This window comes from Saccharomyces kudriavzevii (genome assembly GCF_947243775.1).
Source record: "Saccharomyces kudriavzevii IFO 1802 strain IFO1802 genome assembly, chromosome: 2".
NCBI lineage: Eukaryota > Fungi > Ascomycota > Saccharomycetes > Saccharomycetales > Saccharomycetaceae > Saccharomyces > Saccharomyces kudriavzevii.
Genome location: NC_079273.1, coordinates 216,211 through 242,942, shown reverse-complemented (window position 1 = coordinate 242,942; position 26,732 = coordinate 216,211). Strand labels below are relative to the sequence as shown.

Here is a 26,732-nt window from a genome sequence, read left to right as displayed (position 1 = left end):
ATAATGTCTGCAGTAGCTCTTGAAATTGCTTGACACCTTGAATTTGTCTTTTTAATTATCACTAAATCTATTTTCATTGGATGAAAAGAAACTATGGAAATACATAAGGCAATCTAGCTAGACAATAGGAGGGGGATGCAGGAAAAGCTGCAAAAATCAGGAAACTACTTAAAATTGGCATAATGTTTGCAGAGAAAACGGGTATGCCATACAAAATTAGCAAGTTTACTTCCCATTAATGAAAGAGAGAAAGCAAGGCGCTCTAAAGAGCGAAAGCCCAATATATATCACAATACCAGCCACCAGGCAACTCCATCTATATTGCACTTGTTAGCCTGCGTAACGTACCGTAAACATATAGGTGACAGCTGGAAAAAATTAACGCGTCTCACGTCGTGCGTGGACACAGCGCTAGATCCTTGCCCTCAGAACACTCCGTGGGCGCCCACTGCCACTTCCTCGAGCCCCACTGCACCTTTACGCGGACTGCGGAAGTTTCTAAGCGTTAAACCAGCTTCCCAGAATTTTGCAAACAGAAAACAGAAGCAGCAGCAAGCACAATCGTTGCTGAATTTGATTACCAAATCACCTTATCTGCCATCGTGCTTTCAAGAGCCTTCTATTGTACCAAATACAGAGCAAGAAAAATAAATTCTTCTCCAGCAACTCCTTTTTCTTCTGCTCCGCTTGATCTTTGCAAAAAGCACATTCTTAAGCTCAATGCTTAATATAGAAGTAGGAACCTCGAGTAAAACTAAAAATTCAAGAAAAACAAACGGACTCTTACGTCACACGAAAAATTAATGAATCAGAACATAAAGAACACGTCTTGGACGGACCGAATAGAAAGTACGAATCAACAAATAAGAAATAGCTCTGCAGAGGTTTCGCAAAACCCACCACCCAACAATAGCTTCGAATCATCGATGGATTCGCAATTTAGCTATGCTCAATCAAATAAAAGTAGCATTTCATTTGAATCCATTCGGACTACTGAAAGGCTTCTCGATAAATTAGACCTTAGCTTGGAAGATGAACTCATTCTGCAGGAGGCTTTGCTAGAAGAGGAAAATGCCTCGAGGAATTCACAACTGTCACAAACAATTGGTCCCACGTTATGTATGCCTGCGTCGGAGTTCCCTTCACTAAGGTATAGAACCAATCCTTCCCCAACGTATATGCAAACTAGAGATCGTTCCCTTATCATAGACAGCCTGAAAGAAAAAGACTCCAATCTGAGAGGCAAATACTCCTCCTGTAAAGTGGAAAGACATCTGCCCATGAAATCAAGATATTCTTACATCGTCGAAGAAGACTATGACTCTGGAACTTTTAATGCCAAGAATCCTCAAATGAACAGAAATAAAAATGATTACAAATACCCAAATCTTGATAAGAATGATATCGCTACAAATGCTCCAAATGCTCTCAACTTTGAGAAATATAGAATTGAAAACACTAAACTACACCATTTTTACCCGACGCTAATATCAAATAATAATAGCAAGAGTAATAACGATAATACGGAAAATAATATCAATAAATCGATAAATAATGATTGCAAACCCGAAAAGCAAAGTAGCCCTAACGAATTCATATCTACGCAAAAGAATAATTGTCTTTATCGGAATGGAAGCTCGACAAGCACCAACACCTCATTTTCTGACGTTGGGCAACTATCAAAGCCAAAAACTCAATCCTCTTTAGAAAGCGAATCTTCATCATTCGCAAAAGCCAGAACGACTAAAAATGACACAACTCCCATTAAGCCCTCTCCTAAGCGGTCTAATTCGTCCACTTCCACAATAACAAAACCCAGTACGCTAACGAACGACATTTCGGCACCTCCAACACCACCGTATAAAACTCATAAGAAAAAGCCATCACTAAACTCCTTAAAAAAACTGTTTAAATCTCCTAGGCCAAGGGCAAAGAACAAAAAAGACCTTGAATCCGAAGCCTCAAGCCCGATTCGCTCCATCACTAATTCGTTGGAATTTTTTGACGAACATATCCAATTGCCTCCAGCCCCATCTACTGCTAATAATTCTGGCCCCCATTTGGCTAAATATATTTTCCCTCCAAACCCTGTATTCCACTTTAAAACATTGTCATCACCACAATTAGCTGCCAAAAGAAAAATGGATAGTAAAACACATTCAAACAGGACCCATTTGAGAACATTTTCAGATTTCCATACAATGGAAAAAATTTCAAAAAAAAATGAGTCAAATGCTCTCACGGAACAATCAAACAAGCCTAATCGCCCGAAGGTTAAAAGAAGGACGCTTTCTTTGGATGGCACAGTAAATAATTCAACTCAATGTACGGACATCCTCCATCACGAAAAGCAAGGATCAAATGCAACAAACAGTTGCGGAAAACTTGAATTTCATCAAGATCCCTGTGATAATGATGAATCTTCACATATAGGATTGGCAATTACCATGCGCCATCAAGGTAAACTAGAGGAATCTGCACAACGACTGAAAAGAGCATGCATGTGTGGTAACAAAACTGCATTCCTATTATATGGGCTAGCCCTACGACATGGCTGCGGAGTGGAGAAAGACTTGAAACTTTCGTTGGGGTATTTAATGGCTGCCACTGACGTTAAATACTTTGCCGCTGAAGTTCTTAATTTGGATATAAACCCACTAAACTTAACCTCGATAGAGGATATCCCTGATAATGCACCCGAACCAACAGCCCCCGCCTTATATGAATGTGGCATGGCATATTTGAAGGGCCTTGGAGTGGACCGTCCAGACGAAGTAAAAGGTTTGAAATTTTTAGAGAAAGCTGCCATATTAGGTCATGTAGACTCCATGTGTTTAAGCGGGACCATCTGGTCCAAGACTTCAAACATAAAAAAAAAGAACCTCGCAAGAGCCGCTGCATGGTTTAGAATAGCTGATAAAAAGGGTGCGAATTTGATAGGTTCAGATTGGATTTACAAGGAAAAGTATATGAAACAAGGCCCGAAATAGAGGCAAAGGTCGACTTAAAAATAGCCTATGAAGCCATTCAGAAGGGCAGCAACTTCTCTTTTTCATTATATATTCTCATAGACACATACACATGGATTTTTTTTATAGATAGTTTCAAAAATTGTTTTGAATACCTTTTCTCCACAAATTTCACATCATTTTGAATTTTTTTTTTGGTAGATAAAGAAAATGTACATATGCAGTAGGTTTATATATCACCGAAGAGCCACTTTTCTATTATAAGTGTTGTTCGTTATTAAGCTATTGCATTAAATACTATTTGGCAAATTACCGATTGTGATAGTCTTCAAAACGGTGTAGTCCTCAATACCATATAGTGAGCCCTCTCTTCCAAAGCCTGATTCCTTAACACCACCAAATGGTATAGAACAATCCGAGAAAACACCCGTATTACATGAGACCATACCAGTTTCCAAAGCTTCGGACACAGTATATAATGTGTCGACATTTTTAGAAAACACATATGCTGCTAAACCAAATTCAGTATCATTTGCATAACCAACAACTTCCTCCATAGTGTCAAATGAAAAAATTGGACATAGTGGACCAAAAGTTTCCTCTTTGGAAACAATAGCTATCGATGGCACGTGCGACAATATAACCGGAGCGTAAAAGTTAGGCCCCAAATTGGGTAGGCGGCCACCTTCAAGTACAACTTTAGCGCCCTTGCCAACGGCGTCTTGCTTATGTCTTTCGACTTTCTCAATAGCATCTGAGTTAATGACGCAACCATGAGTAGTGTTTGGATCTAAACCATGACCAATTACGAATTTGCCGACTCTCTCTGCCAGTAATTTGGCAAACTTGTCAATTACAGAGGAGTGAACATAAAGTCTATTTGCACACACACAGGTCTGGCCCAAACCCCTAAATTTGCAAGCCATGGCTTGTTCCAAGGCCTGATCCAAATCCGCATCTTCAAAGACAATAAATGGGGCGTTACCACCTAGTTCAAATGATAATTTTTTCAAAGTTAAAGAAGATTGTTTCATCAAGATTTTTCCGACGTTTGTCGAACCAGTAAAAGTAATTTTTTTGACTTTTGGGGATTCGCATAAAGTTTTACCTAGCTTTGGTGTGTTGGCGTGTGAAAGGATAACATTAAATGAACCCTTGGGGAAGCCGGCTTTTTCAGCCAAGTAGGCCATTGCTAACGCAGACAGTGGTGTTTGAGAGTCTGGCTTGATGAGTACTGTACAACCCACAGCTAAGGCAGCAGCTGCCTTTCTTGTAATCATAGCACTTGGAAAATTCCAAGGACAGATTATACCACATACTCCAACAGGTTGCCTGACAGTGAAGACTCTGTTGTTAGGATTCAAAGGTTGAATGGTAGCACCATATAAACGAGGTGCTTCCTCAGCATACCACTCAAAATACGAAGCTGCATATTTGATTTCCCCTTTAGCTTCTCCCAGGGCTTTCCCATTTTCTAACGTTATGATTGTAGCCAAATCATCCAGATTTTCAAGCATCAAATTATACATGTTTCTGAGCCATTTAGATCTCTCTCTTGGCGATGTATTTTTGTAAGTCTTGAAGGCGGCATAAGCAACATCGATCGCTTCTTCAACCACAGAGACTGGTTGTTCAGGAACTCTTGCTATGATTTCACCAGAAGCAGGGTCTGCCACCTCAAAAACCTCGTCCGTACCTTTGACCCATTCGCCATTAATATAGGCAGATTCTCTAAATAAGTTAGGATCGTTTAAAGTTGGTTTGGAATACTTGTTCAAGCTCATGTTAGCTGGTATATATAATTACTTTTAGTGCGGTTGCTTTTTTGCTCAATTCACTGTAGAATAAGAAAACCAGTAGACAAGCAGTGAAATAGTTTTAGCTGGATTTCCCATCCAGTATTTATATACTGCCCTCGCTCTATCACTAATGTGATGTGACGTTATCTTGTCTCCCTTAACCAATTGGCCACCTTGGACAATCCCGCGCGCGTTTTCCTTTTATCACTACGCCGTGCAATGGGCTGGAAAGTGTATTTACTATTGATAAAATGATATCTGGAGATTAAAAAGTGTATTGAATATAAATTATGACACTTCAACGACCACAGGCCTGAAGTAGATTAGAAATTAAAGTAAAAATTCCGGAAGATTGAGCAAAAAAAAAACGGTACTAAAAACTTTTCGCAACTGTTTCGAAATTACAATCGCAAAAAAAGAACTTGGTTGATTATTTTGAATTCGTCTTTGCCCTCTCCGGTGGAGTTATTTCCTGTGTCCCATTCACCTCTGAAAACCCTTCTAGTTGCTCTGCCGCGTTACCTGCAACTGGAACTTGCCCAATATTTGGCCTTGTTAAATCATTAACCATGTCTGAAGGACTAGTCTGATGAACCACTGCGGCGGGAGGTCTTTCCAAAGAGCTGTCGAATTCTGATGAACATTCTTGTACCAATGGCGGGGAAGATAAGCATGCAGCCTTGTCATTGGGGTGAAATTCACCCCGCTCATCGTAGTATCCAAGATCATGCTCGTTAGCTCTTTCTGTATATTCAGGAACATAATCATTTGTATGCTGCTGTACATTTCCGGTATATTGCTGCTGAGATTGCCCGTATGAAGGCGGCGTTAGCCATGCAGTACCTCTTATCGGAGCACGCCCAGTCCTCTGTCTTCTCCTATTGACGAGAAACGTATATAATACAATAAGTAATACGACGGCAACCACGATCACAAACAAAATCCACCGTTGTGATTGCCATGATGATGAGGAACCATAAGAATAATAACTGTTCACAAATTTGCCAGTGTTATTGCCGTCTGCTCTTTTCGCCAGGTTTACCGTCTCATCTCTGTATGAAATGAGTCCCATCTCCCGATCTTGGTTTAACTTAGTCTTAGTTATCTACGGGGTGCAATCAATGAGCTGAGAGGTGCCTTTCAAGTAAAAACTTCCTGCCGGTCGTTTATATACTTAAAATAGAAAATCCCTTTTAATCAAAACGTTTTTCAAGGCTTAGTTAAAAAAAAAAGTAAGCCCCATCATCCAAAAAAATGCATAAAAGTGAGAGGCTGTAAGCAAAGGAGGCGGAACGGGACCAAAATTGAAGATGCTAGCAGGCTTAACGCTTTATTTCGTACTATTCCGTTCAATACAGTACCTGTTGGTGTTTTTGACTCCAGTTAGGCAGTTCGATACATCAACAGCTCCTTTATTGAATGAACTATGTTCTTCTCCCACTGAAATTAATAGCTATTGGAACAAATACTTTTGGAATAAACTGCTAGCATGGGATGCTGTTTTTTTCATCAAGAATATGACTTCCAGAAATGGGAAGCCTCAATTTGAACATGAATACGCGTTTTCTCAGCTGTGGTCTTCCCTCGTAAGATGGGTCACCAAAAGCAATAGTGAAAACATTTACCATGTCTTGAAAGTTGCTGTTGCGATGGAAAATGTTCTGTTTTACTTATCAGGGATTGTCTTATATTTTTTAACCAAGAAAACCTTCAGCCATAGTAAAAAACAGTCACAGTTCTCCGAAAGTATCGCTAGAAAGACATCGCTGTTATTTTTCTTGACTAGTGCTGCTGGATTTTTAACAAGCATCTATTCTGAACCATTGTCGTTTTTCTTAGCATTTATTGGTATTTTGAGTCGTGAAAGCTCCATTTCTATACCTGTCTCAGGCCAATTCGATTGTCCATGGAGGTATTGGTTTTCCTATTCTTTTATCAGTATGATTTGTTTCACTTTAGCATCGCTGAATCGTTCAAACTGTATTTTGCTTGGAATTTATTTTGTTTTTGACCTTATTGAACTAACGAAGAACAGAAGACTAGTAAAGGCGATTTGCTTCCCTTTATTATCGGGATTGCTGATGCTTTCTGCGCTAATATATCAGCAATATTATCTACCGTATAGGACCTTTTGTCCCCAAAGAGGCGAGTGGTGTAAATCTCAATTATTTCCAAACCTTTTCATCACAACGACTTCTCTATATTCCTACATTCAGGGCCATTATTGGGAAGTTGGATTTCTGAAGTACTGGACCCTGAATAATCTTCCAAATTTTTTGTTGGCTGTACCGAATATTATTATTCTAGTCTATTCCTCCATGTACTTTAGCAAAATATATCCATCCTATAATTTGAAGCCTTTGGTGTGGATTACCAGAGTATTGGTCGTAACAGTATGCATTTTTGCCCACGTCCAAATTTTGAATCGTATAGCCTCATTTATACCATTGCACCTTTGGTATTTGGCGGATAGATTAGTCAAAACTTCGGATCCAAAACAAATGGAAAATCCAAAGGGTGACGATAAGATAGTCAAATTTTACATATACTGGTTAGCATTTTGGATACCTTTGCAAACAGTACTATTTGCAGCCTTTTTACCACCTGCCTGAGTTATATTGCTTGCTTGCTTTTTTTTCCCCTCATTTTGAGAAGTTAAAAATTATTTACATATAGAATTATAAAATAATGTGATATTTATGAGCACTTCAATTTCATTTCCCACTGCAGTTTAGGCAGTTTTCTTCAGGCTTTACTTTCTTCTTGTCAAAATACTATTCGTTAGGAATTCTAAGGCAGATCGAGCATCGGAATCAGGAAGAGAATTTCGCAGATTCTGCAATGCCTTGTCCCTATATTCCTCTGCTAGTGCTTTCGTCTCCGCTATGCCATCATGTAGTCTGACAGAAGCAATGGTTCTTTCAACATCACCTCTCTCCGAGAAATTACGTGAAATCAGTGGAGCCAAAGATGGATCTTCCTTCCATGCAAATAAAACTGGAGCAGTAGCAATACCTAGCTTCAAATCTGCGCCTGATGGTTTACCTAGGTCCTTCCCAGAGACTGTAAAATCAAGCATATCATCCACGAGTTGAAAGCATATACCAAGGTTTCTACCAAAGTTGTAGCATTCGTCAATAACTGCTGGTGTTGCACCAGATAATATAGCAGCGCATCTGCAAGATTTGGAAATCAAAGAAGCTGTCTTTAGATACGTTTTGTGTATGTAATATTCAAATGCAGTTTCTATGAGCTGGTCATGAGAAAATTGCAGCCCTTGTTGGTGACTTGGAACTCGAAATTCGTGCTCTTTGACTTCCAGCTTTTTAGAAGGAACCGGAAGTTGTTTGTGACCATTTTCAATAGTATCTATGTCCTCATCAATGGAAGTATTTTTCAATTGCATGAACTCACCCTCAACAAGGTTCGCAATACTATTAGACATAAGTTCCACGACTTCAGGGTTATGCAATCTGGAAATTGATACTGTTGCCCTTCCTAAAAGGAAATCACCCGCTAATACAGCCATTTTGTTGGTGAAAGCGGCATTACCGCTTGGTCTTCCTCTTCTTGTATCGGAATAATCAATAACGTCATCGTGAAGTAAAGATGCAGTATGTATCATCTCTACAATCTCCGCCAATCTTCTCTGCTTGGGCAGAATACCTCTCTTTTTATCAAAGTCTTCCTCTGGCAGAGGCTCCGGGCCCTTTGTCAGGGGATTTAGTGGTTTGATACCGTGAAGTATATGAAGTGGGGAAATGCTATTCACAGGACGTTGAAATAGTTGATTTTGACTAGGTTTAGAGTAAATGGGATCCTCAGGAACGTCTAAATGGTCTATCTTCACGTGGTTTCTTTCTGTCAAAGGAATTTCTGAGAGCGCTCTTGAAAGCAGCAAGACTAACAGGGGACGAACTTTTTTACCCTCTGTTTCGAAATAGTAGCTAGTAACTTTGTTAAGCACTGGATGGCCAGACCCAATCAGAGCGACTATGTTTTTGGCCAAAGTGTTCATTTCCTTCGAGACCAATGATATAGGGTTGTTCCAAAGAATTTTGGGGGTTACCAGCCTACTGGCGGCGTTCAGAGCAACAGCAAATGAGGATTTAAAGCGGCATCTTCGAGGCGAAAGCCGCATGATGTGATGTGCAGCTCCAGACCTTTGAAACATCACCTTACTGTACTCCATCCGACCTGGCTGGCACTGCTCTTACACGTTAGAAGATCTAGACAGATTATAATGTATCCTGTTGCAATCTTTCAATCCCCTAAACCTGTTACCCTCGCTCGGGCTTTTCCAAAACATGCCAACAAAATACTCAGAATGAAAAAAAAAAAATTCTCGTAATAATGACACCTTTCAATAAGACTTGAACAGCCCAATTGGGGTAAACACAGATATAAAGAAAGAATGGAGACGGCAAGTGGTATACCTGGACACTCATTCGTGTTGAAGTGGACCAAAAACATTTTTTCGCGCACTTTGCGTACATCTAACTGTGTGCCCAAACATGTTGGGTTTATTATGGATGGGAACAGAAGATTTGCCAGAAAGAGAGAGTTGGATGTGAAAGAGGGCCATGAGGCAGGATTTGTTAGTATGAGCAGGATCTTGGAACTATGTTATGAAGCAGGGGTCGATACAGCTACTGTGTTTGCGTTCTCGATTGAAAACTTCAAAAGAAGTTCGCGTGAAGTTGAATCACTGATGACTTTAGCGCGGGAAAGGATACGACAAATTACAGAACGTGGAGAGTTGGCTTGCAAGTATGGGATACGCATTAAAATCATTGGCGATCTTTCATTATTGGATAAGTCCCTGTTGGAAGAGGTTCGAGTGGCTGTGGAGACCACGAAGAACAACAAAAGAGCTACGTTAAACATATGCTTCCCATATACGGGCAGGGATGAAATCTTGCATGCTATGAAAGAATCAATTGTTCAGCATAGGAAAGGGGCCATTATAGATGAAAGCACATTAGAATCTCATCTCTACACAGCGGGAGTTCCGCCTTTAGATTTACTGATCAGGACAAGTGGGGTTTCCAGATTAAGTGACTTTTTAATATGGCAAGCATCCAGTAAGGGCGTGCGTATCGAGTTATTGAACTGCCTATGGCCAGAGTTTGGACCTATACGGATGGCATGGATCCTATTAAAATTCTCGTTCCACAAGTCTTTTTTGAATAAAGAGTACAGATTAGAGGAAGGTGATTACGACGAGGAAACACTCGAGGACTCCATCGACTTGAAAGAAAAGAAGTTAAATTAGGAGCCCTGCATTTTTTTCCTTACCACATGGCATAAATATTTATAGAATAATGAACAAAGTAAATGGATTGACAAAAGAACAATCAGAATTAGTAGTAATAAGTAACTGAATAGAAATTCACGCATACCTTTATAGAGTTTTAATGCAAATCTCCGCGCGGGGTAATTTCAAAAACAATTTTTCCGAGCGGCGTGCCAATTCCACTGAATTATATAAAGCGGATAGGATGCACAATCACCTTCTAGGAACAAAATTATGCTAAGGTATATATTACACCTTCTCGTGCTTGTGGGCAGTTGTTTCCGTTGGGTGATTAATATTCTATTTTACTCATTTTTTTTTTATATATTTCTTCTCTCCTCAAAAATCATTTGACGCAAGTGTAAATCTATATTTAATCTATTAAGGGGACTTGCATATAGTTCAGATAATGGTAGACTTTTTGCCAAAAGTAACAGAAATAAACCCACCGTCCGATGGAAATAATGGTGAAGATAATGTAGAGCCGCTTACAAGTGGTTCAGAGCAACGACCATTGAAAGAAGAGGGCCAACAAGGTACTAGAAGGCACCATCGGCGGTTGTCCTCTATGCATGAGTATTTTGATCCATTTTCCAACGCAGAAGTCTATTATGGACCAGTAACAGACCCTAGAAAACAGTCAAAAATTCACAGACTCAATAGAACTAGAACAATGAGTGTTTTTAATAAAGTTTCAGATTTTAAAAACGGTATGAAGGACTACACCTTGAAAAGAAGGGGTTCCGAAGATGATAGTTTCCTTAGTAGCAAAGGTAATCGTAGATTCTATATTGATAATGTGGATCTGGCTTTAGATGAGCTACTGGCTAGCGAAGATACCGATAAAAATCATCAAATTACCATAGAAGATACGGGCCCCAAAGTCATAAAAGTCGGGACGGCAAATTCTAACGGTTTCAAACATGTTAACGTTAGAGGAACGTATATGCTTTCCAACTTGTTGCAGGAATTGACCATTGCGAAAAGCTTTGGAAGACATCAAATATTTCTGGATGAGGCACGTATAAACGAAAACCCTGTTGATAGATTATCAAGATTGATAACGACTCAATTTTGGAATAGTTTGACAAGAAGAGTTGATTTGTATAATATTGCGGAGATTGCTCGCGACTCAAAAATAGATGCGCCAGGTGCTAAAAATCCAAGAATTTATGTTCCATATAATTGCCCAGACCAGTACGAATTTTATATTCAGGCATCCCAAATGAACCCATCTTTGAAACTTGAAGTAGAATATTTGCCAAAGGATATTAACCCAGAATACGTCAAATCATTAAATGATACACCAGGATTGTTAGCACTAGCCATGGAGGAACATGTCGATCCATCCACTGGTGAAAGATCTTTGGTTGGTTATCCCTATGCAGTACCTGGCGGAAGATTCAACGAGTTGTATGGCTGGGATTCGTACTTAATGGCACTCGGGCTCATGGAAACTAATAAGGTTGATGTTGCGAGAGGAATGGTGGAGCACTTTATATTTGAAATTGACCATTACAGTAAGATATTGAATGCTAACAGAAGCTATTACCTCTGCAGATCTCAGCCTCCTTTCCTGACTGATATGGCACTACTTGTGTTTGAAAAAATTGGAGGCAAAAACAATCCAAGTGCTATACAATTTTTGAAACGGGCATTCAGAGCTGCTATCAAGGAATATAAAGAAGTATGGACTTCGAGACCCAGGTTGGATCCTGTCACTGGGCTATCTTGTTACCATCCTGATGGTATAGGTATCCCACCAGAAACTGAACCTGACCATTTCGATACCATATTATTACCATACGCTGAGAAGTACAATGTCTCTCTAGAAAAGCTCAGGTACCTTTATAACGAGGGTATCATTAAAGAACCCAAACTTGACGCATTTTTCTTACATGATCGTGCCGTGAGGGAGTCAGGGCATGACACAACCTATAGGTTTGAAGGTGTTTGCGCGTATTTAGCAACAATTGATCTGAATTCTTTACTCTATAAGTACGAAATCGATATTGCTGACGTTATCAAGGAATATTTTGATGATGAATATGAAGATCAGAATGATGGAACGGTGACCGATTCTGAGCACTGGAATCAGTTAGCTAGAATAAGGAAGGACAGGATTAATGAGTATATGTGGGACGAAGAATCGGGCTTTTTTTTCGACTATAATATAAAACTAAAATGTAGAACGTCATATGAATCAGCAACAACTTTTTGGAGTTTGTGGGCCGGTCTTGCCACCGAAGAACAAGTAAAAATCACGGTGGAAAAAGCTCTTCCTCAGTTGGAAATGCTCGGTGGATTAGTTGCATGCACAGAGAAATCAAGAGGCCCCATATCTATTGATAGGCCGATCAGACAATGGGACTATCCTTTTGGCTGGGCGCCACACCAGATATTGGCATGGAGGGGATTATCTGCATATGGTTATCAACAAATAGCTACAAGACTAGCTTATAGGTGGTTGTACATGATCACCAAGTCATTTGTTGACTATAATGGAATGGTTGTTGAAAAATATGATGTGACAAGAGGAACCGATCCCCATCGCGTTGATGCGGAATATGGCAACCAAGGTGCCGATTTTAAAGGCGTTGCGACTGAAGGTTTCGGCTGGGTGAACACAAGTTATTTGGTCGGGTTGAAGTACATGAACAACCATGCAAGAAGAGCTCTCGCTGCTTGTAGTCCGCCAGTGCCATTTTTCAATAGTTTGAAACCCTCTGAAAGGAAAATATACTACCTTTAATAAGTTTAATAATATGTGTAGTTAAGTATCTGTTAAGTTTTTCTTTTTTCAGTAGGCAGTCAAAAGGCGAGGCCAATAATAAGCAAGAAAATTTACTATTTTTCGATAATGTTTATTCGTCATAGTAAAGATTTTAAAGGGTTTAATCTCTAATATTTTAAAGAATTCAGTGATGGAATTATTACTGTAATCGGCTTTCGTCCAAAAAGAGCGTCCCATATTTAGCAGTTAAAACTTGAAGCCCTTTTTTCTGTGGGGAAAATAAACATGTTGATAATTAGTAGTATTAATTGAGAATAAAAGCAGAAATCTTTCTTATACTTATACAAGAGAGGTATATAAAACACACGCCGATTGGACATATTAAGTATGTTCAACATAAAAATAAACTAGGGAATTTACTATAAGTTCAATGTAACGACTCATATCATTTATATATAAATTCCAAGTTGACGTTCAATCAATGGATCTTTGTTTTCAGTTAAGCCCACTCTTCGAACAGCTCGTTTAGCATCCCTTCATTCTACTAAAGATACGACATCTGTGTAGCATATACGAAATACCACCTTAGAATACAATCTGAATACCTCAGATAGTAATGATGTTTACTCATGTGAATAATGATGAACCTACTTGTTCCAACAAAACTCAACCTTTAAGATCGATAATGTGATTTTTAACGATTTAAGCGGAAGTTTTCCATCATTTCCAGGTCAATAAGTGTTCGGAGAATCGTGCTCACGCTTGAAGATGTTGGCTTTTGTTGGGCTTATTTGTGTTGCCATAATGTTAAAGTATATTCTATGTGGCAGAGTTTCATTCAGAAGAAATATACGAGCTTTACTTTTTGAAGTTTGCTCTAAAATTCAGCATACTTCAAGGTATGTCGATACGCCCTCGCGCATGACCTTTTTTTCCTTATCCACTAAGCGAAAAATCTTGAATAACTGTCACAAAACATTATAATCTATTCGGAAATTAAACACTTTGAATACTTTTTTTCATTAAAATGTTTTATAATAAAATATTCCTGAAAATTTATTCAAGCAATAATATTTTCTTTAAAAATTTCATGTGACCAGACTTATTATTTTTATTTTATAATTATTAATTGCCCATGCCTGAAGAAGGAAGATCATTTTTTTAAGGAAGATCATTTTTCTTATTGGTGATAGTTAAACACGCACTCACTGAGTCTTTCATGTTTTATTTAGGAGGTTTTCCTGTGGTGAAGTAAAGGAAGGACTTGTGCTTTCTATTTTTTTTTTCTACAGCACTTATGTGCGGTGCTACTCGTATTTATGATGTCATTTTATGTACAACCGCCCTTCCCATTCTATAAATAAGATTGAGGACTATCTTGATGCTCTTTAAGCTTCAGAATAGTATAGTCAAACTTACCTGGTTACCCAAAACTTTAGATGCAATTATGAATGGAATCGTGTCGGATATGAGTGATTGTTTGGAGACTTTAAATATTTCTTTACTTGTTCACTTAAATAAAGGGTAATCTTGTTTTTAGTTTGAACAAGTTAAGTCAACTTTATTCTTGATCGACTCGGGGGGTTACATATCTAGTGAGACTTTTCAAAAGAAAGAAGTGGGTAGAGAGCTTTTTTGACAACTAGAATACTCTATAAAACCGTCGAGAACGTGCAACTTCAACTATTTGTTGATTTAAATATTTTATGCGAAAAGATATAAAATGAAACCAAGCATTTTTTGTCCATTATAAAATTAACCTAAATTAAAAATGAAGGATCTTTTTATTTTCTTGATTAACTGGCACAATATATCGTTCTGCTTCCCACATAATTGCTTACGCGTTTGTTGATTGAAGGAAGCCAAGAACAGTTGCTTAAAAATAAAACCTCCCAAACCTTTTCATATATATGCGTAGAGGCCAGTTCTTAAATTGCCGTGTTCAAAGCAGCAATTATAATGGCTTACTTTAGAGTTGAAGCAGAATAAAACATGACAGTTCACTGTGTAATCTGTTTTTTAATATTCAATTTTTACTTTTTGTTATATAATAGATGTTATCAATATTTCTCTCGAAAGAAGAAACCAATACTAGAATCACAGCTTTTTTTTTTGCAATCAGTAATTTCCACACAAGTTTGTATTGAAGATTAAAGTTCATTTTCACGCCCGAATTTGAGCTCTGAATTTTAGTCCTTATTGCTCAATTTTTAAAATTGACTTGTATGGCTGGCTCCTTTACGTTTTCTTTCAGGGGTCGTAAAGGCACGGGGTCTTGTCCTTGTTCCGTAAAAAAAAAAGAGAATACAATTGACGGGAACCCACAATTATCTTCAAAATGAAAGATCTAGGAATTAAGACTCTTTGTCACTGCATTCACGTTCACACTTCGAATCACATAAACTTTGAGTTTCAGAATGCCCAAGATCTTTTGTTTAGCTGATGTGTGTATGGTTCCTATTGGCACCGATTCTGCTAGCATATCTGACTTTGTTGCGCTGATTGAAAAAAAAATCAGAGAGAGCTCATTAAAGAGCACTTTACACAGTGCTGGTACAACCATTGAAGGACCTTGGGATGAAGTGATGGGTTTGATTGGCGAAATTCATGAATACGGTCATGAAAAGGGGTATGTTAGAGTGCACACTGATATTCGTGTCGGGACTAGGACTGATAAGCATCAAACTGCCCAAGATAAGATCGATGTTGTTTTGAAGAAAATATCTCAGTAAAGTACTTATGTAGTAAACTTAAATAGGGTGTATTTCTAAAAGAGTTCCAGAGAGCAATTTAGTAATGGCTTTTTACAAGTTTCCTTCCCGTTTTTTTTCGTTTATAATGTTATATACCTTATACAACTCCCTTCAGGAGGTTGATTGATTAGACCCTTTCTAATCATATCTGGACGACAGAACCCTAATGCTACAATATATCAAAAATGCCAATAAAAAAACAATAACTAAGTATTAAAATTGAGAAAAATGACTTAGGCTTGGGTAGAGGAAGAGTACTTGGTAACAGCTCTAGTACCTTCGGAGACAGCATGCTTGGCCAATTCACCTGGCAAGATCAATCTCACAGCGGTTTGAATCTCTCTTGCAGATATAGTGGACTTCTTGTTATAGGCAGCTAATTTAGAAGCTTCAGTAGCGATTCTTTCAAAGATATCGTTAACGAAAGAGTTCAAAATGGACATGGACTTTTGAGAAATACCAGTGTCTGGGTGAGTTTGCTTCAAAACTTTGTAAATGTAGGAAGAGTAGGTCTCCTTTCTAGCTTTAGATCTCTTCTTACCATCGGTAGAAGTAGACGTTTTCTTGGCAGCTGGCTTCTTTTCAGCTGGGGCTTTAGAAGCAGGTTTCTTTTCAGCAGCAGAGGACATATTTATATCACTTTTAAGGGAAGTTCTTGGTTTATGTACACAGAAGTTAGATTATCTTAAATGAAAAAGTCTGAACGTACTGAGAAAACAAGGACAAATTAGACAAGATAAGTTGCTCAAACCCTAAACTACACTTGCTCTTAAAAGATAATTAGAACTTTTCAATAACAGCACATCAATTCAGTATGCTTATATATGGCAAACGACGTTCCCATATTGTTTAACGCGTTGCTTGATGGCTTCTTTTGGGAAACGCGATTTACCAGAAGCTCATTATACTTGTGATCCCGAGGATAGGCGAAATTTTGAGAACAGCACGTTATTAGGCGAAGCGTTGGGCACAGACCACGCGGAAAGCGTTCCCATTATTTCTTGGAGTGGTGCGAATTTTATAGAACAGATGAACTTCAACCGTAGTCGCGACACGCTGCCTATTTTCGATTGTTCTGCGGTTTAAATATATAGGCTTCGATGTAAGTAGCGACAATGAAGATAGGTTCTATATAAAGGATGGAGAAGTGTGCTCTTTTCAAAAGCTTAAGTGTTCCCTCAATTGAAGTCTCCTTTACTTCCTCTCGCTTTCGGTTACGACATATTTTTCTTGCATTTGTTTCCTACATTTAGATATTTCTATACATTTCTTGTTTTTGATGTAGAGGCAAATAAGCACAAAACAAACGCAAATATAATATATAATGTCCGGTGGTAAAGGTGGTAAAGCTGGTTCAGCTGCTAAAGCTTCTCAATCTAGATCTGCTAAAGCTGGTTTGACCTTCCCAGTCGGTAGAGTTCACAGGCTTTTGAGAAAAGGTAACTACGCTCAAAGAATTGGTTCTGGTGCTCCTGTCTATTTGACCGCCGTCTTAGAATATTTGGCCGCAGAAATATTGGAATTGGCTGGTAACGCCGCTAGAGATAACAAAAAGACCAGAATAATTCCAAGACATTTGCAATTGGCTATCAGAAATGATGATGAATTAAACAAGTTGTTGGGTAACGTCACCATTGCTCAAGGTGGTGTCTTGCCAAACATTCATCAAAACTTGTTGCCAAAGAAGTCCGCCAAGACTACCAAAGCTTCTCAAGAATTGTAACAATCGTGTTCTAAAAAACAAAGCAAAACAAACATTCTTGACGTTTCGGGGTTTAATGTAGGTCATATGAGAAAGACTGGTGTCTTTTTTCTAACAGTTTTATAAAATAGTATCGTTTTATTAGGTGCAGTGTATAGTATAACTATTAATAAGGAAAAAATTATTAAAATGAATTAAATAACCAAATAGATGTCTCAACTAATGGAGAGACTAAATACTTGCTCTGGCATTAAAAATGAAATTTCAATCTACTACTGTACATGTTCAATATGTTACTACTATAATTAGGCCCTCTTCCTCTTGTTACGTCTTTGATAGTAACCATTTTCATCCTTTTCATGCTTCCTCTTTTCTCTGGATCTGGCATGCTTTCTTAACTTTTTATCAGCAGATAGTTGTGGCGCGTTAACAGCCAAAATTGCCCTCTTAGATCTTCTTTCCTTCCTTCTCTCTAACACTGTTTGTTTGACAGCAGTATATATTCTCGTAAACTCGGAAACTGGAAGCTTGTTTTCTAGTATTTGTAAACACTCGTTGGCAAGAGTGCGTAGTCCTTCCTGCTCTTCATCAACTGCTCTTGAATAATAAGTCTCTAGGTAACCATATAACGGTAATAATATCTTTTCACCCTCTGCAATTACTTCACCTTCATCTAAAACTTGAACTAATAAAGCCAGTAGTTGAATACATGCCTTCTTTGACATAAAGGAATCCATACGGTGTTCATCTGACCTAATAATACCACCGATTCGAGTTACCATGAAGTCAATCGCAGTAGCGTATTTGGGTTCCTCTTCAGTTTTCTTCGGTACATCCATAACAAATGCCGTGTGCTCATCTTTCCATAAGGTACTAATATTAACCAACGTTTTTATCGAAACGTTAGCGAGACTTTCTGGAATAGAAGGTGCACCCAATTGATGGAGGATTCTTGTTGCAATGGTTTGAATTTCCAAATCGTTCAGTGGCACCTCCAGCTTATTTTTATTGTTTATCAGTAGACGAACGAGGTTTGCCGCAGATTGACGGACCCATGAGTGCGGATATAACAGACATGTGATGATACCATCCCATATGTCCTTGAAATCATGCCTGTAGACACTCTCTGAAACTTCCAAGTATGACGAAAATGTATTCAGACTTGAATATACAAGGTCCCATTCGTGTTTTGATCCTACAGACGTGTCTGTTAGCACATATCTTATACGCTTAATGGCAAGCTCGTCCAAGTTCGCATTATGACCGAATCCAATACTTTTCAAATAGATCTTATAAATTCTCAACCCCAGATTCAAAAAGGACGCATTCTCAACTTGTTTCAGCCAAGCCGCTACATATTTTTCAACTATTTCGAGGTCTTTACTTTCAAGTTTTGGAAGCATCGTAGAAAGTAAAACTGAAGCCATTTCACGACATCTCGGCGCATCATCATTAAAGGAGACATTCACTAGTGCCAAAAAGAAGGAAGAAGATAATCTTGATAGTAAAGCAGGGTTCGCTTTTGTGATGATTAAATTAATCAATTCCATTACTGATTGACGACCGGATTCAGTAGGATACTCTAAATTGTCCACCATAAACTTGAACTGTTTCTCCAAACGGCCCTTACTTTGGTCGTATTCCATTAAGAATTGATAGTAGACGCTCCTCGATACGTCTCTAATTTCTTTTGAATGATTTGTGACCATAATCTCCCTGGTACTATCCATGATATCATAGAGTTCCGGAAGCATAATGTGCTTTGAAACGAGAGCTTTTAGAAAGTTAAAGGCAAGACCCTGTCTGCTCGGTTCGTTCAAGTCAGGCAAAACCCTCTCTAATACGTAACTCAACGCGGTGTCTTTCAACGTTGCATCCGTGTGACGTATGAAAGCGGAAAGGAATTTCAAACCCATTTGGCATAGTTCACTTGAGGTTGAAGGAGCAACTTTGATAATGTTTAGCACCTTTCTTGCGCAATTTTTGAAGATTTCGCTAGATTCATCCGAAAACTCTAATTTGATTAATGTAATAAGAATACGTAAGGTGCTGATTACCACACCTTCATTTTCAGAAAGTAACGCATCTCTTAAGAATGGAATAAAACCCTCCAGGTGCGAGACGGTCAAAAAGGAGCGATGTCTAGCTATTACGTTTCTTAGCAAATCCAAAGCAAATTTTTGTAAAGTGCTACTCAAAAGAGAGTTATGCGAATTGATGGTGTATGACTTCGAGTTCAAATTCACCAGGAAAAAATCTTCTTTTTCGTCCACCTCCGGTCTCATATTCCTCTTAGGCTTTTGGGTAAAGTTGCTTGCCTCTGACTCCTGGAAAAGCTGGTGACAAAACTTGAGGATGTCTTCTGACTCAGAATCACTATTATGATTTAGACCCAGTAAGTATCGTCTCAATAACTCATTTAATTTATTTTGATTTCTCAGATTGATTCTAACCGCCAACAAAGCCTTCACAGGAGATAGCAATGTCCCGAACTCCGTCAAGCTAATATTTGAGGCGAGAATTTCACCCGCATCATAACTTTTATTACTCTTGATTTCTTTCACTTTTGTGTGATAATTCTCAGAATCTTTTTCCTCACCCGCAAAACCGAAGATGTTTTCCATAATGATCTTAACAATCATACTGGAAGACGCATCCAGGTCAGAATGTTTTAATACTCCTTGTAAACTCTTAAGTATGTAGTGGACAGTGTAACTCAATACATGAATCTGAGAACCACGTTTTAAGGTGGCCATTAACTCTTTTATCACGAAGACAAGGTACTCAGCACCTAGGATGGTACTTATTTTGCCCAAAGTCACTCTCACAGCATCTCTTAATTCTTCGGATTTACTTCTTAAAACTTGGCAAATATTCGTTAATATACTTGGAAGAAAATTGACAATGTCATCATTCGTGAGTCCCAATACAGCATTGACAAGGGCCTCTGCAATAGGCATCCTCTCAATGATAGTTTCATCGTCTCTTGTACCCAGAATCTTTGAAAGTGCGGGGTATAGCTCTTTCGTGATAAAATTGGTTGGCTCTTCTAAATTGGAGGGAAATTTGCTCAAACTGGACTTTGATCCAGTCTCGCCTCTAACAGTACGAAGAGTTTCTCTCAGCGGAACTGAGAGTTGAACAATTAACAATACGGCTTGCTTCATTTGAGTTGGTTTGGTCTTTAACATAGAAATATATCTTCTAAGAAGCGCTTTGTACTGGTTCCAACTCATATGTTGTGCCAAATCTCCAATGGCTAGCTGTGTTTCATTCCCAATATTTCTATACCTCTCATCGTCTGAAAATACATAATGCTCTATCATTGGAATTAGGTAATGGGATATGCTATTATCCTTAAGTTGATGGGAATGTTCACCTAACCTCTTAATGGCTCTTTGACGACGATGTAATTGAACGTGATTAATGTTTGCGAAGAAATCCGCTTCTTCATCACCATTGTATAGTAGAATGGTCATGTCTTCAAAATCCGTGTAATATTTGGAGTTTCTCACCATATATGATAGCACCGACACATATTCGCTTTGAACTTCCTCCAGAGGGTTCCTTAGACCAACTCTTATGCTGGGTAAAAGAATGTCTTTTAGCATAGAAATTGACTTTGTGGCTTCATCAGAATTAGGCTTCTCATTAATGAAGTCAATAAACTTCATTATAGCATGCGATGCATTTGTCCTTAGTGCAAGCTCTTCCTTATCATTGATAAAGTGTAGACAGGTAAACAACAGAGGTAACCATTCCATCTCGCTGTAGGACTTATAACCATCCTCAATTAGCCCTTTAAAAGAAGATAAAATCCTGGGGAAATCATACTCATGCAAACGTGATGAGGAATATGAATTTAAGTCCGCGACTAACTTCGAAATGTTTCCTAATTCAGGCACTTTTCTGCCAAGTTCCACGAAGAGATCTGCCAATGAGATCCTCAAATTTCGCTCATCGAAAGTTTTAAACAAAGAAGATATAGTGGCATAGAGATCTTTGACATCATTCCAAGAACAATCGTAATTGAAAATTAAAAGTTTGAGTACTTTTAAAATCTTTTGTACGTCATTCTCTTGCAATTTCTTTAGCTTCCCCTTCAATATAGATATAAGTGAACTAATCAAATGACTTCTTACGTCATTCTCTTGAATGAAGCCCAGCTCAGTGATACTAATGAGCAAGTTCAAAAATATAGAAATCGAGTTCGGGTCAGAAAGTTTATTGTATAATGAAGGAAGTATCTTCAAACAGGATGAGCAAATGAGAGTTACTAGATCTACGTAACGATCGTCATTTACTGGTGTTCTAATAATCGCATCCACTGCCTCTATAATGGGGCTGATGACAGTCTCCTTCACGTGTTGGTTTGAGATGGTGTCCATCAATGCTATAGCAGCAGCAAATTCATCGTAGTACAAAAATGGATACAAAGAGGGAGTATGGGCCCAATAAAGGAAAACTCGTAGCAAAGACGAAGGTTGTTGTAAATTTTCGTCTGAGAAGTGCTGGATACGTGGCTTAATAACAACAGTGTAAATAGCATCCATATCTGCAGACCAATCGAATGCAGTACCAACAAATTCAAAGGTATTGCTTAAGCATTTCAGACCTTGCTGCCTCAAATTGCCTGCCATCTTTCTTGAATGTACCTCTGCTGCACTCTCATTTTCCAGGACATAATATGCCATGGCAATCGAGTAGATTAATGGCTGCAGCACGGAAGAGGTATATAGTGGGAAATTTGTTCGTAAAACAGAGAGTGCAGAATTTACAATGTTGATAAAACCCGTCATGCGTCTGATAGTCTTCAAAGTGGCCTTTGAACTATCTATTTGATGATCATTCTTGAAAAAATATTGAAAATCCAATCTTTCACTGGCTAAGGTTAAAAAATCATTGATGTAAACCTCTTCAAAGTTTGGCAGAACAGAAATTACAGCTATTTTACGACTTCTTTTTTGTCCACTAGTTGGAGGGACTTGCACTCGACCGAAGAAAATTCTAAGAACATAAGGCATAACCACCTTCGCGTCATCGCCCTTCATATTTTGTGATCCATTCTCAGTTAAAAATGTTGTAATTTCGTCCTTAAATAAAGTGTCATCCAACAGATTTTTTAAGTTATCCCTGTACTTATTCAAAGTCGAGTCTTTATAAGCAAGGAGGACGTTTAATGCCAGCTTTTGAACATCTGTGTCACGACTACCCAATAATACCATCAAATGTTCGTGTAATTCCGTTGCACCGCGAATATTCTTTATATTCTTGAATTTGCCTAGAGTTTTCAAAAACAAGTTCCTATCAGCTTCCATCCATGCACCAGTAATAACACGTTGAGTTGTATCTTCCATATCCTCTTCATTTTTGTAAGTCTTGAAATCATCGAAAACAAAAGGTGCGATATCGGCGAAGTGGCCTTCAGCGATCTGGGGAATGGATAGCATGACTTTAAGAGCTTGATTTCTAATCAAAACTGGGAAAGTAGTATTTCCCCGTCTTCCGACAGTTGTCTCTATGATACTTGCATTCTGAGTAAAATACTTTGACCAAACTTGCGAGAACGAATCAATAGTGTCTCTTAACCTCACCACACTCGAATCCCACAGAATTGAATCTGTGCCATCTTCAAGAAGAGGCTCGTAGTAATCTACCTTCCGATCTTCATCAGGACACTTTATAAACAATAGCACGAGGTTCCACACTAGGATTTCATCCTTTGTGTAAACATTAGGAAGGGTATCAAAAACACCGGTCCAAACAGGAGAAAATCTAACAGTCAAAAGACCAAACAGGTACTTGAGGAAAAAAGAGGATGTTAACTTATCTACCTTAGTTTTTCCAAACTCAGCACCAACATTCTTAATTCTGATGGTTAAATCTCTGGCATTTTGAAGTGTTAGAGGTACTTGCTCGATTATCATGCACGAGGAAAGAAGGTCAGGTATTGGCATGTTCTGCAAAAACATTAGAGTCTTCATCAATTCAAAAGTTTCATAACGAATTTTTCCGTCAGGTAACACGAGGTTATCTGTTAAGTTTAGAAGCAGCTCCGGATACGCCGATATTAATTCTTTTACGCCTTCCGAAGGATCAACATTACTCATGAATTGATTCCATCCACTCAGAAAGTTCAAACTATCCTTATAGCTTTCGTAATTCTCCAAAATATTCCTTAGTAAATTCTCTCCTAGAACTTCGTCTTTCTTAGAATATGCCTTTAAGAGTGTGCCAACTGTGTCTTTGGTGAAGTTGTCTGGGGATATATATGCTGAAAAAATACGTTCAATCAAAGAGGAAATAATTGCCGAATCCCGTAATTTTGAGGATCTGAAAATTATTGCTCGCCAATATATTTCGAAAAGATCATTTGAATCTTTAATTTCCGCTACTGTGACAAAATAGTCCCTAATGGATAAAGTAAACTCATCTGGAAGAGTTACGTTCAATATTTTCTGTAGTTCAGGTTTTCCATCCATTTCCAGAAGAAATAGTGCAATTTTTTTTCCTTGCGATCCCCAGTTCGACTTTAAGAATAATTGCAGGAACTTTAAACCATTAAATGAAAATACCCTCTCATAACTTAATTTCAATGCAAATTGAAAGAATTCAAGGAAATAATCAGTAATATTTGTTAAAGCGTAATTGAATAGTTTTTGGTGAAATTGAGTTAAAGTTTTTACATCACTATTACGGATAAACAAGGCAAACAGGAACGCCACGTTATCTGGAGATAGAGAAGAACGATTTTTGTGATTCATCATTTTTTCAATTAAGCTAATGATACTGTTCCAATCAGAAATTTTTCTGCCACTTTCCGAGAAGACAATCGTTGCCAATACCTTTAATATTCTATCAAGATCGGCGGTATCGAGCGAATCGTTGAAAATCTCAAGCATGACATCATAGACCGGAAGTAAACTTTCGATGGAGGCATATTTACTAATGTTCATCCAAACATCTGACAGCAATGAAACAGATCTTTTTGAAGATGATTTCGTCAAGGCTTCCTGTAATAGAGCACTCATGATAACTTTAGCTTTAGAATGTAGTGTTTCTTGTGTAGAAGTCATGGATTCAGTGAATAGTATTAAAAGACCTTCGTAAAGGTTAGTTTGTTCATTATCCCCCTCTAACTTCTCAAAAACGGACCTGACAAATTCATTTAAATTAGAGACAGGTGCTTTTCTCACTAGAAAAGATAGGGCTTCTGCTGAAAATCTTGAAAGATATTCCTTAGAATGAGATAATAATGGAATTAAAAGATCACAAGTTAATATCAGTTTTTTGACCAAAAATTTCGAAAGATACTTGAAAATATAGGCCAAACAATTGAAACCCCACTCAAAAACACTAGAAGACTCGAATTCTATAGCAGCATCCAACAGGTTTATTAAAGTTTTGATGGCCTTCTCATAAAATTTCAAGAAATCTGGACCTAAATCGTGACAGAATTGAGCCAAGAGGTCCAACAGCGGCTGCAAAGAGAACTCATCATGGATGTCAATATAGGAAACTAAACAGTTGAAAATTTTTTCATCATGGTATAATATTTGGGGTAATGTCTGAACATGACGTTCTATTTCGCCTGCAAATTCCGTAAATTTGGCACTTAAATTGATTTCTTTCCACTGATCAAAAGAAGCAAGAAAATGCGACGATTCAACATAATCATGAACTCTTTTTTCCAGATTTCTAGCTGGTTCAATCTTCAAGTCGTCGATCCTGGCCTTGAAGGAGGAATATCTATATCGCTTAGAGGACTTTGTAGTTTGTTTTTGTTTTGCCATCTTCCTAACAAAAAAAATATACGCCCAATACTCAAAATACAATCAATATAATCAAAATGTAGATAAAAGATGGAGAATTTTCTTTATTTTTATATCTTGTATTACTGTATAGTCAAGATTATCTATAACGCTGAATATATCAATGACAACTTTTCAATGCTCATCGCTAAAAATTTTCGGGAAGACATCTCAAAATTTTCGTAACTACGTAGGGTGACCACATATTTGTGCGTCAGACAAGCGCGCTCATAAGAGCAAGGCTAGAAAATAGCTCATCAAGCCTTTTTCAGCCAGTAAGGAAAGTTCACCAATACGCGATATAGCTCATATAGTATATTTTAAGTGTGGATCTTGGGACTGTTTTTGGGACTCCGTTTTTTCATAAAGGTAATAATGTTAGGTATATGGAATATACTCAACGTTCTTAGGAATTTACATATTCACAGAAAGCGAATTCCACATTATATTATACATGTTTCTGTCTTCGTTTCATGTATTGTCATTAATCGAGCCTGTTATATTATCAATCTTGCTATTCAGCTTCCACTGATTTGATGAAAGTTGGATCTTGTATTGGTCCCGTGACCTACATCATCTTTTAAAGACCGCATATGATGATACTCTCCATCTTTTGTACTACTAGCCAATGGACGATACTTGATTATCGTTTCAACATGACGAACTTCTAATACAATATGAATTGGTCTCAAAAGGTCATTAATGAACTTTCCTACTAATATGGAAAGCGAAACTTTTATTATACACTCAGACCAGCTGAATAATATCATACACTCCTTCAAAACATTTATCATCATCACTAGTATAAAAAAAATAAGAAAAGGAGGCCATTTAGTCTTTACTTAACATATACTCGTCGTCGGAAAGAAAAAAATAACGACAACTGCAGGATTTGAACCTGCGCGGGCAGAGCCCAAAAGATTTCTAATCTTTCGCCTTAACCACTCGGCCAAGTTGCCTAACTTGATGGAAATCTTTACCCAAAAAGATGGAATACGTCAGTACGATTAGAGCACATAACGAACATATTCACGAAAAACATAAGAATGAGTACGTCAAGCAACTTACAGGGTTGCTTGAATGTATTATCCCGAACGTGTAAATACCTGAACAATTAGGTAGTGTTGGAACAAGTAGGTTCATCATTATTCACATAACTAACCCTTGCTTCAGGATGAAGAATGTTGAAATGACGTTCTATTGGTTGGTGCATTTGGAGTTAAAGATTCATTAATTGAACACCAACTTGGGATTATATATAAGTGGTATGAGTCGTTACATTGAACCTATAGTAAATTCCCTAGTTTATTATTATGTTGAACATACTTAATATGTCCAATCGGCGTGTGTTTTATATACCTCTCTCATGTAGTATAAGAAAGAGTTCTGCTTTTATTCTTATTTACTACTACCAATTATCAACAGAACATGACTGCTATATTACTCTAGTATTACTCGAGCCATAATATAAAAGATAATATGCAGAGATGGAGCAGTCTAGCTAGTTGAGATCAAAAGTGACTGTCCCCGATACACAGACAATTTTCCAAGGTTATAATTACGCACTCTATCTTGAACGAAACCAAATCTCGCCACTATGGGGGCTTTTCGTAACCAAGTTACAGGAACCGCTATTAGGGTCGAAAGAAGTGATTTTTATCATTGATT

General features: G+C 38.0%; 11 protein-coding genes and 1 non-coding gene across 12 annotated transcripts; 6 read left to right on the top strand and 6 right to left on the bottom strand.

The window, feature by feature from the left end:
• Positions 1–803: 803 nt before the first annotated feature.
• Positions 804–2,990, top strand: DSF2 (Dsf2p; the record flags this gene model as incomplete). The annotated part of the gene is made up of 1 exon (XM_056228003.1): positions 804–2,990. One exon carries the CDS (start codon positions 804–806, stop codon positions 2,988–2,990), a length of 2,187 nt encoding a protein of 728 aa, XP_056086005.1.
• Positions 2,991–3,259: 269 nt separating this feature from the next.
• Positions 3,260–4,753, bottom strand: UGA2 (succinate-semialdehyde dehydrogenase (NAD(P)(+)); the record flags this gene model as incomplete). Its single annotated transcript, XM_056227992.1, has 1 exon — positions 3,260–4,753. The coding sequence occupies one exon, from the start codon at positions 4,751–4,753 to the stop codon at positions 3,260–3,262; it is 1,494 nt and encodes a 497-aa protein (XP_056086004.1).
• A 445-nt stretch (positions 4,754–5,198) lies between these two features.
• RCR1 (Rcr1p) lies at positions 5,199–5,840 on the bottom strand (the record flags this gene model as incomplete). The annotated part of the gene is made up of 1 exon (XM_056227981.1): positions 5,199–5,840. One exon carries the CDS (start codon positions 5,838–5,840, stop codon positions 5,199–5,201), a length of 642 nt encoding a protein of 213 aa, XP_056086003.1.
• A 238-nt stretch (positions 5,841–6,078) lies between these two features.
• Positions 6,079–7,380, top strand: GPI18 (GPI-anchor transamidase GPI18; the record flags this gene model as incomplete). Its single annotated transcript, XM_056227970.1, has 1 exon — positions 6,079–7,380. One exon carries the CDS (start codon positions 6,079–6,081, stop codon positions 7,378–7,380), a length of 1,302 nt encoding a protein of 433 aa, XP_056086002.1.
• Positions 7,381–7,520: 140 nt separating this feature from the next.
• Positions 7,521–8,942, bottom strand: COQ1 (trans-hexaprenyltranstransferase; the record flags this gene model as incomplete). The annotated part of the gene is made up of 1 exon (XM_056227959.1): positions 7,521–8,942. The coding sequence occupies one exon, from the start codon at positions 8,940–8,942 to the stop codon at positions 7,521–7,523; it is 1,422 nt and encodes a 473-aa protein (XP_056086001.1).
• A 240-nt stretch (positions 8,943–9,182) lies between these two features.
• RER2 (ditrans,polycis-polyprenyl diphosphate synthase) lies at positions 9,183–10,043 on the top strand (the record flags this gene model as incomplete). The annotated part of the gene is made up of 1 exon (XM_056227948.1): positions 9,183–10,043. The coding sequence occupies one exon, from the start codon at positions 9,183–9,185 to the stop codon at positions 10,041–10,043; it is 861 nt and encodes a 286-aa protein (XP_056086000.1).
• A 430-nt stretch (positions 10,044–10,473) lies between these two features.
• NTH2 (alpha,alpha-trehalase NTH2) lies at positions 10,474–12,816 on the top strand (the record flags this gene model as incomplete). The annotated part of the gene is made up of 1 exon (XM_056227937.1): positions 10,474–12,816. The coding sequence occupies one exon, from the start codon at positions 10,474–10,476 to the stop codon at positions 12,814–12,816; it is 2,343 nt and encodes a 780-aa protein (XP_056085999.1).
• Positions 12,817–15,215: 2,399 nt separating this feature from the next.
• ECM15 (Ecm15p) lies at positions 15,216–15,530 on the top strand (the record flags this gene model as incomplete). Its single annotated transcript, XM_056227925.1, has 1 exon — positions 15,216–15,530. One exon carries the CDS (start codon positions 15,216–15,218, stop codon positions 15,528–15,530), a length of 315 nt encoding a protein of 104 aa, XP_056085998.1.
• Positions 15,531–15,784: 254 nt separating this feature from the next.
• HTB2 (histone H2B) lies at positions 15,785–16,180 on the bottom strand (the record flags this gene model as incomplete). Its single annotated transcript, XM_056227914.1, has 1 exon — positions 15,785–16,180. The coding sequence occupies one exon, from the start codon at positions 16,178–16,180 to the stop codon at positions 15,785–15,787; it is 396 nt and encodes a 131-aa protein (XP_056085997.1).
• A 695-nt stretch (positions 16,181–16,875) lies between these two features.
• On the top strand, positions 16,876–17,274 carry HTA2 (histone H2A; the record flags this gene model as incomplete). The annotated part of the gene is made up of 1 exon (XM_056227903.1): positions 16,876–17,274. One exon carries the CDS (start codon positions 16,876–16,878, stop codon positions 17,272–17,274), a length of 399 nt encoding a protein of 132 aa, XP_056085996.1.
• A 284-nt stretch (positions 17,275–17,558) lies between these two features.
• On the bottom strand, positions 17,559–25,046 carry UTP20 (Utp20p; the record flags this gene model as incomplete). Its single annotated transcript, XM_056227892.1, has 1 exon — positions 17,559–25,046. One exon carries the CDS (start codon positions 25,044–25,046, stop codon positions 17,559–17,561), a length of 7,488 nt encoding a protein of 2,495 aa, XP_056085995.1.
• Positions 25,047–25,941: 895 nt separating this feature from the next.
• Positions 25,942–26,023, bottom strand: Skdi_2.trna5S. Its single transcript has one exon. It is a non-coding gene; the product is annotated as a tRNA-Ser (tRNA).
• Between the last annotated feature and the right edge of the window lie 709 nt (positions 26,024–26,732).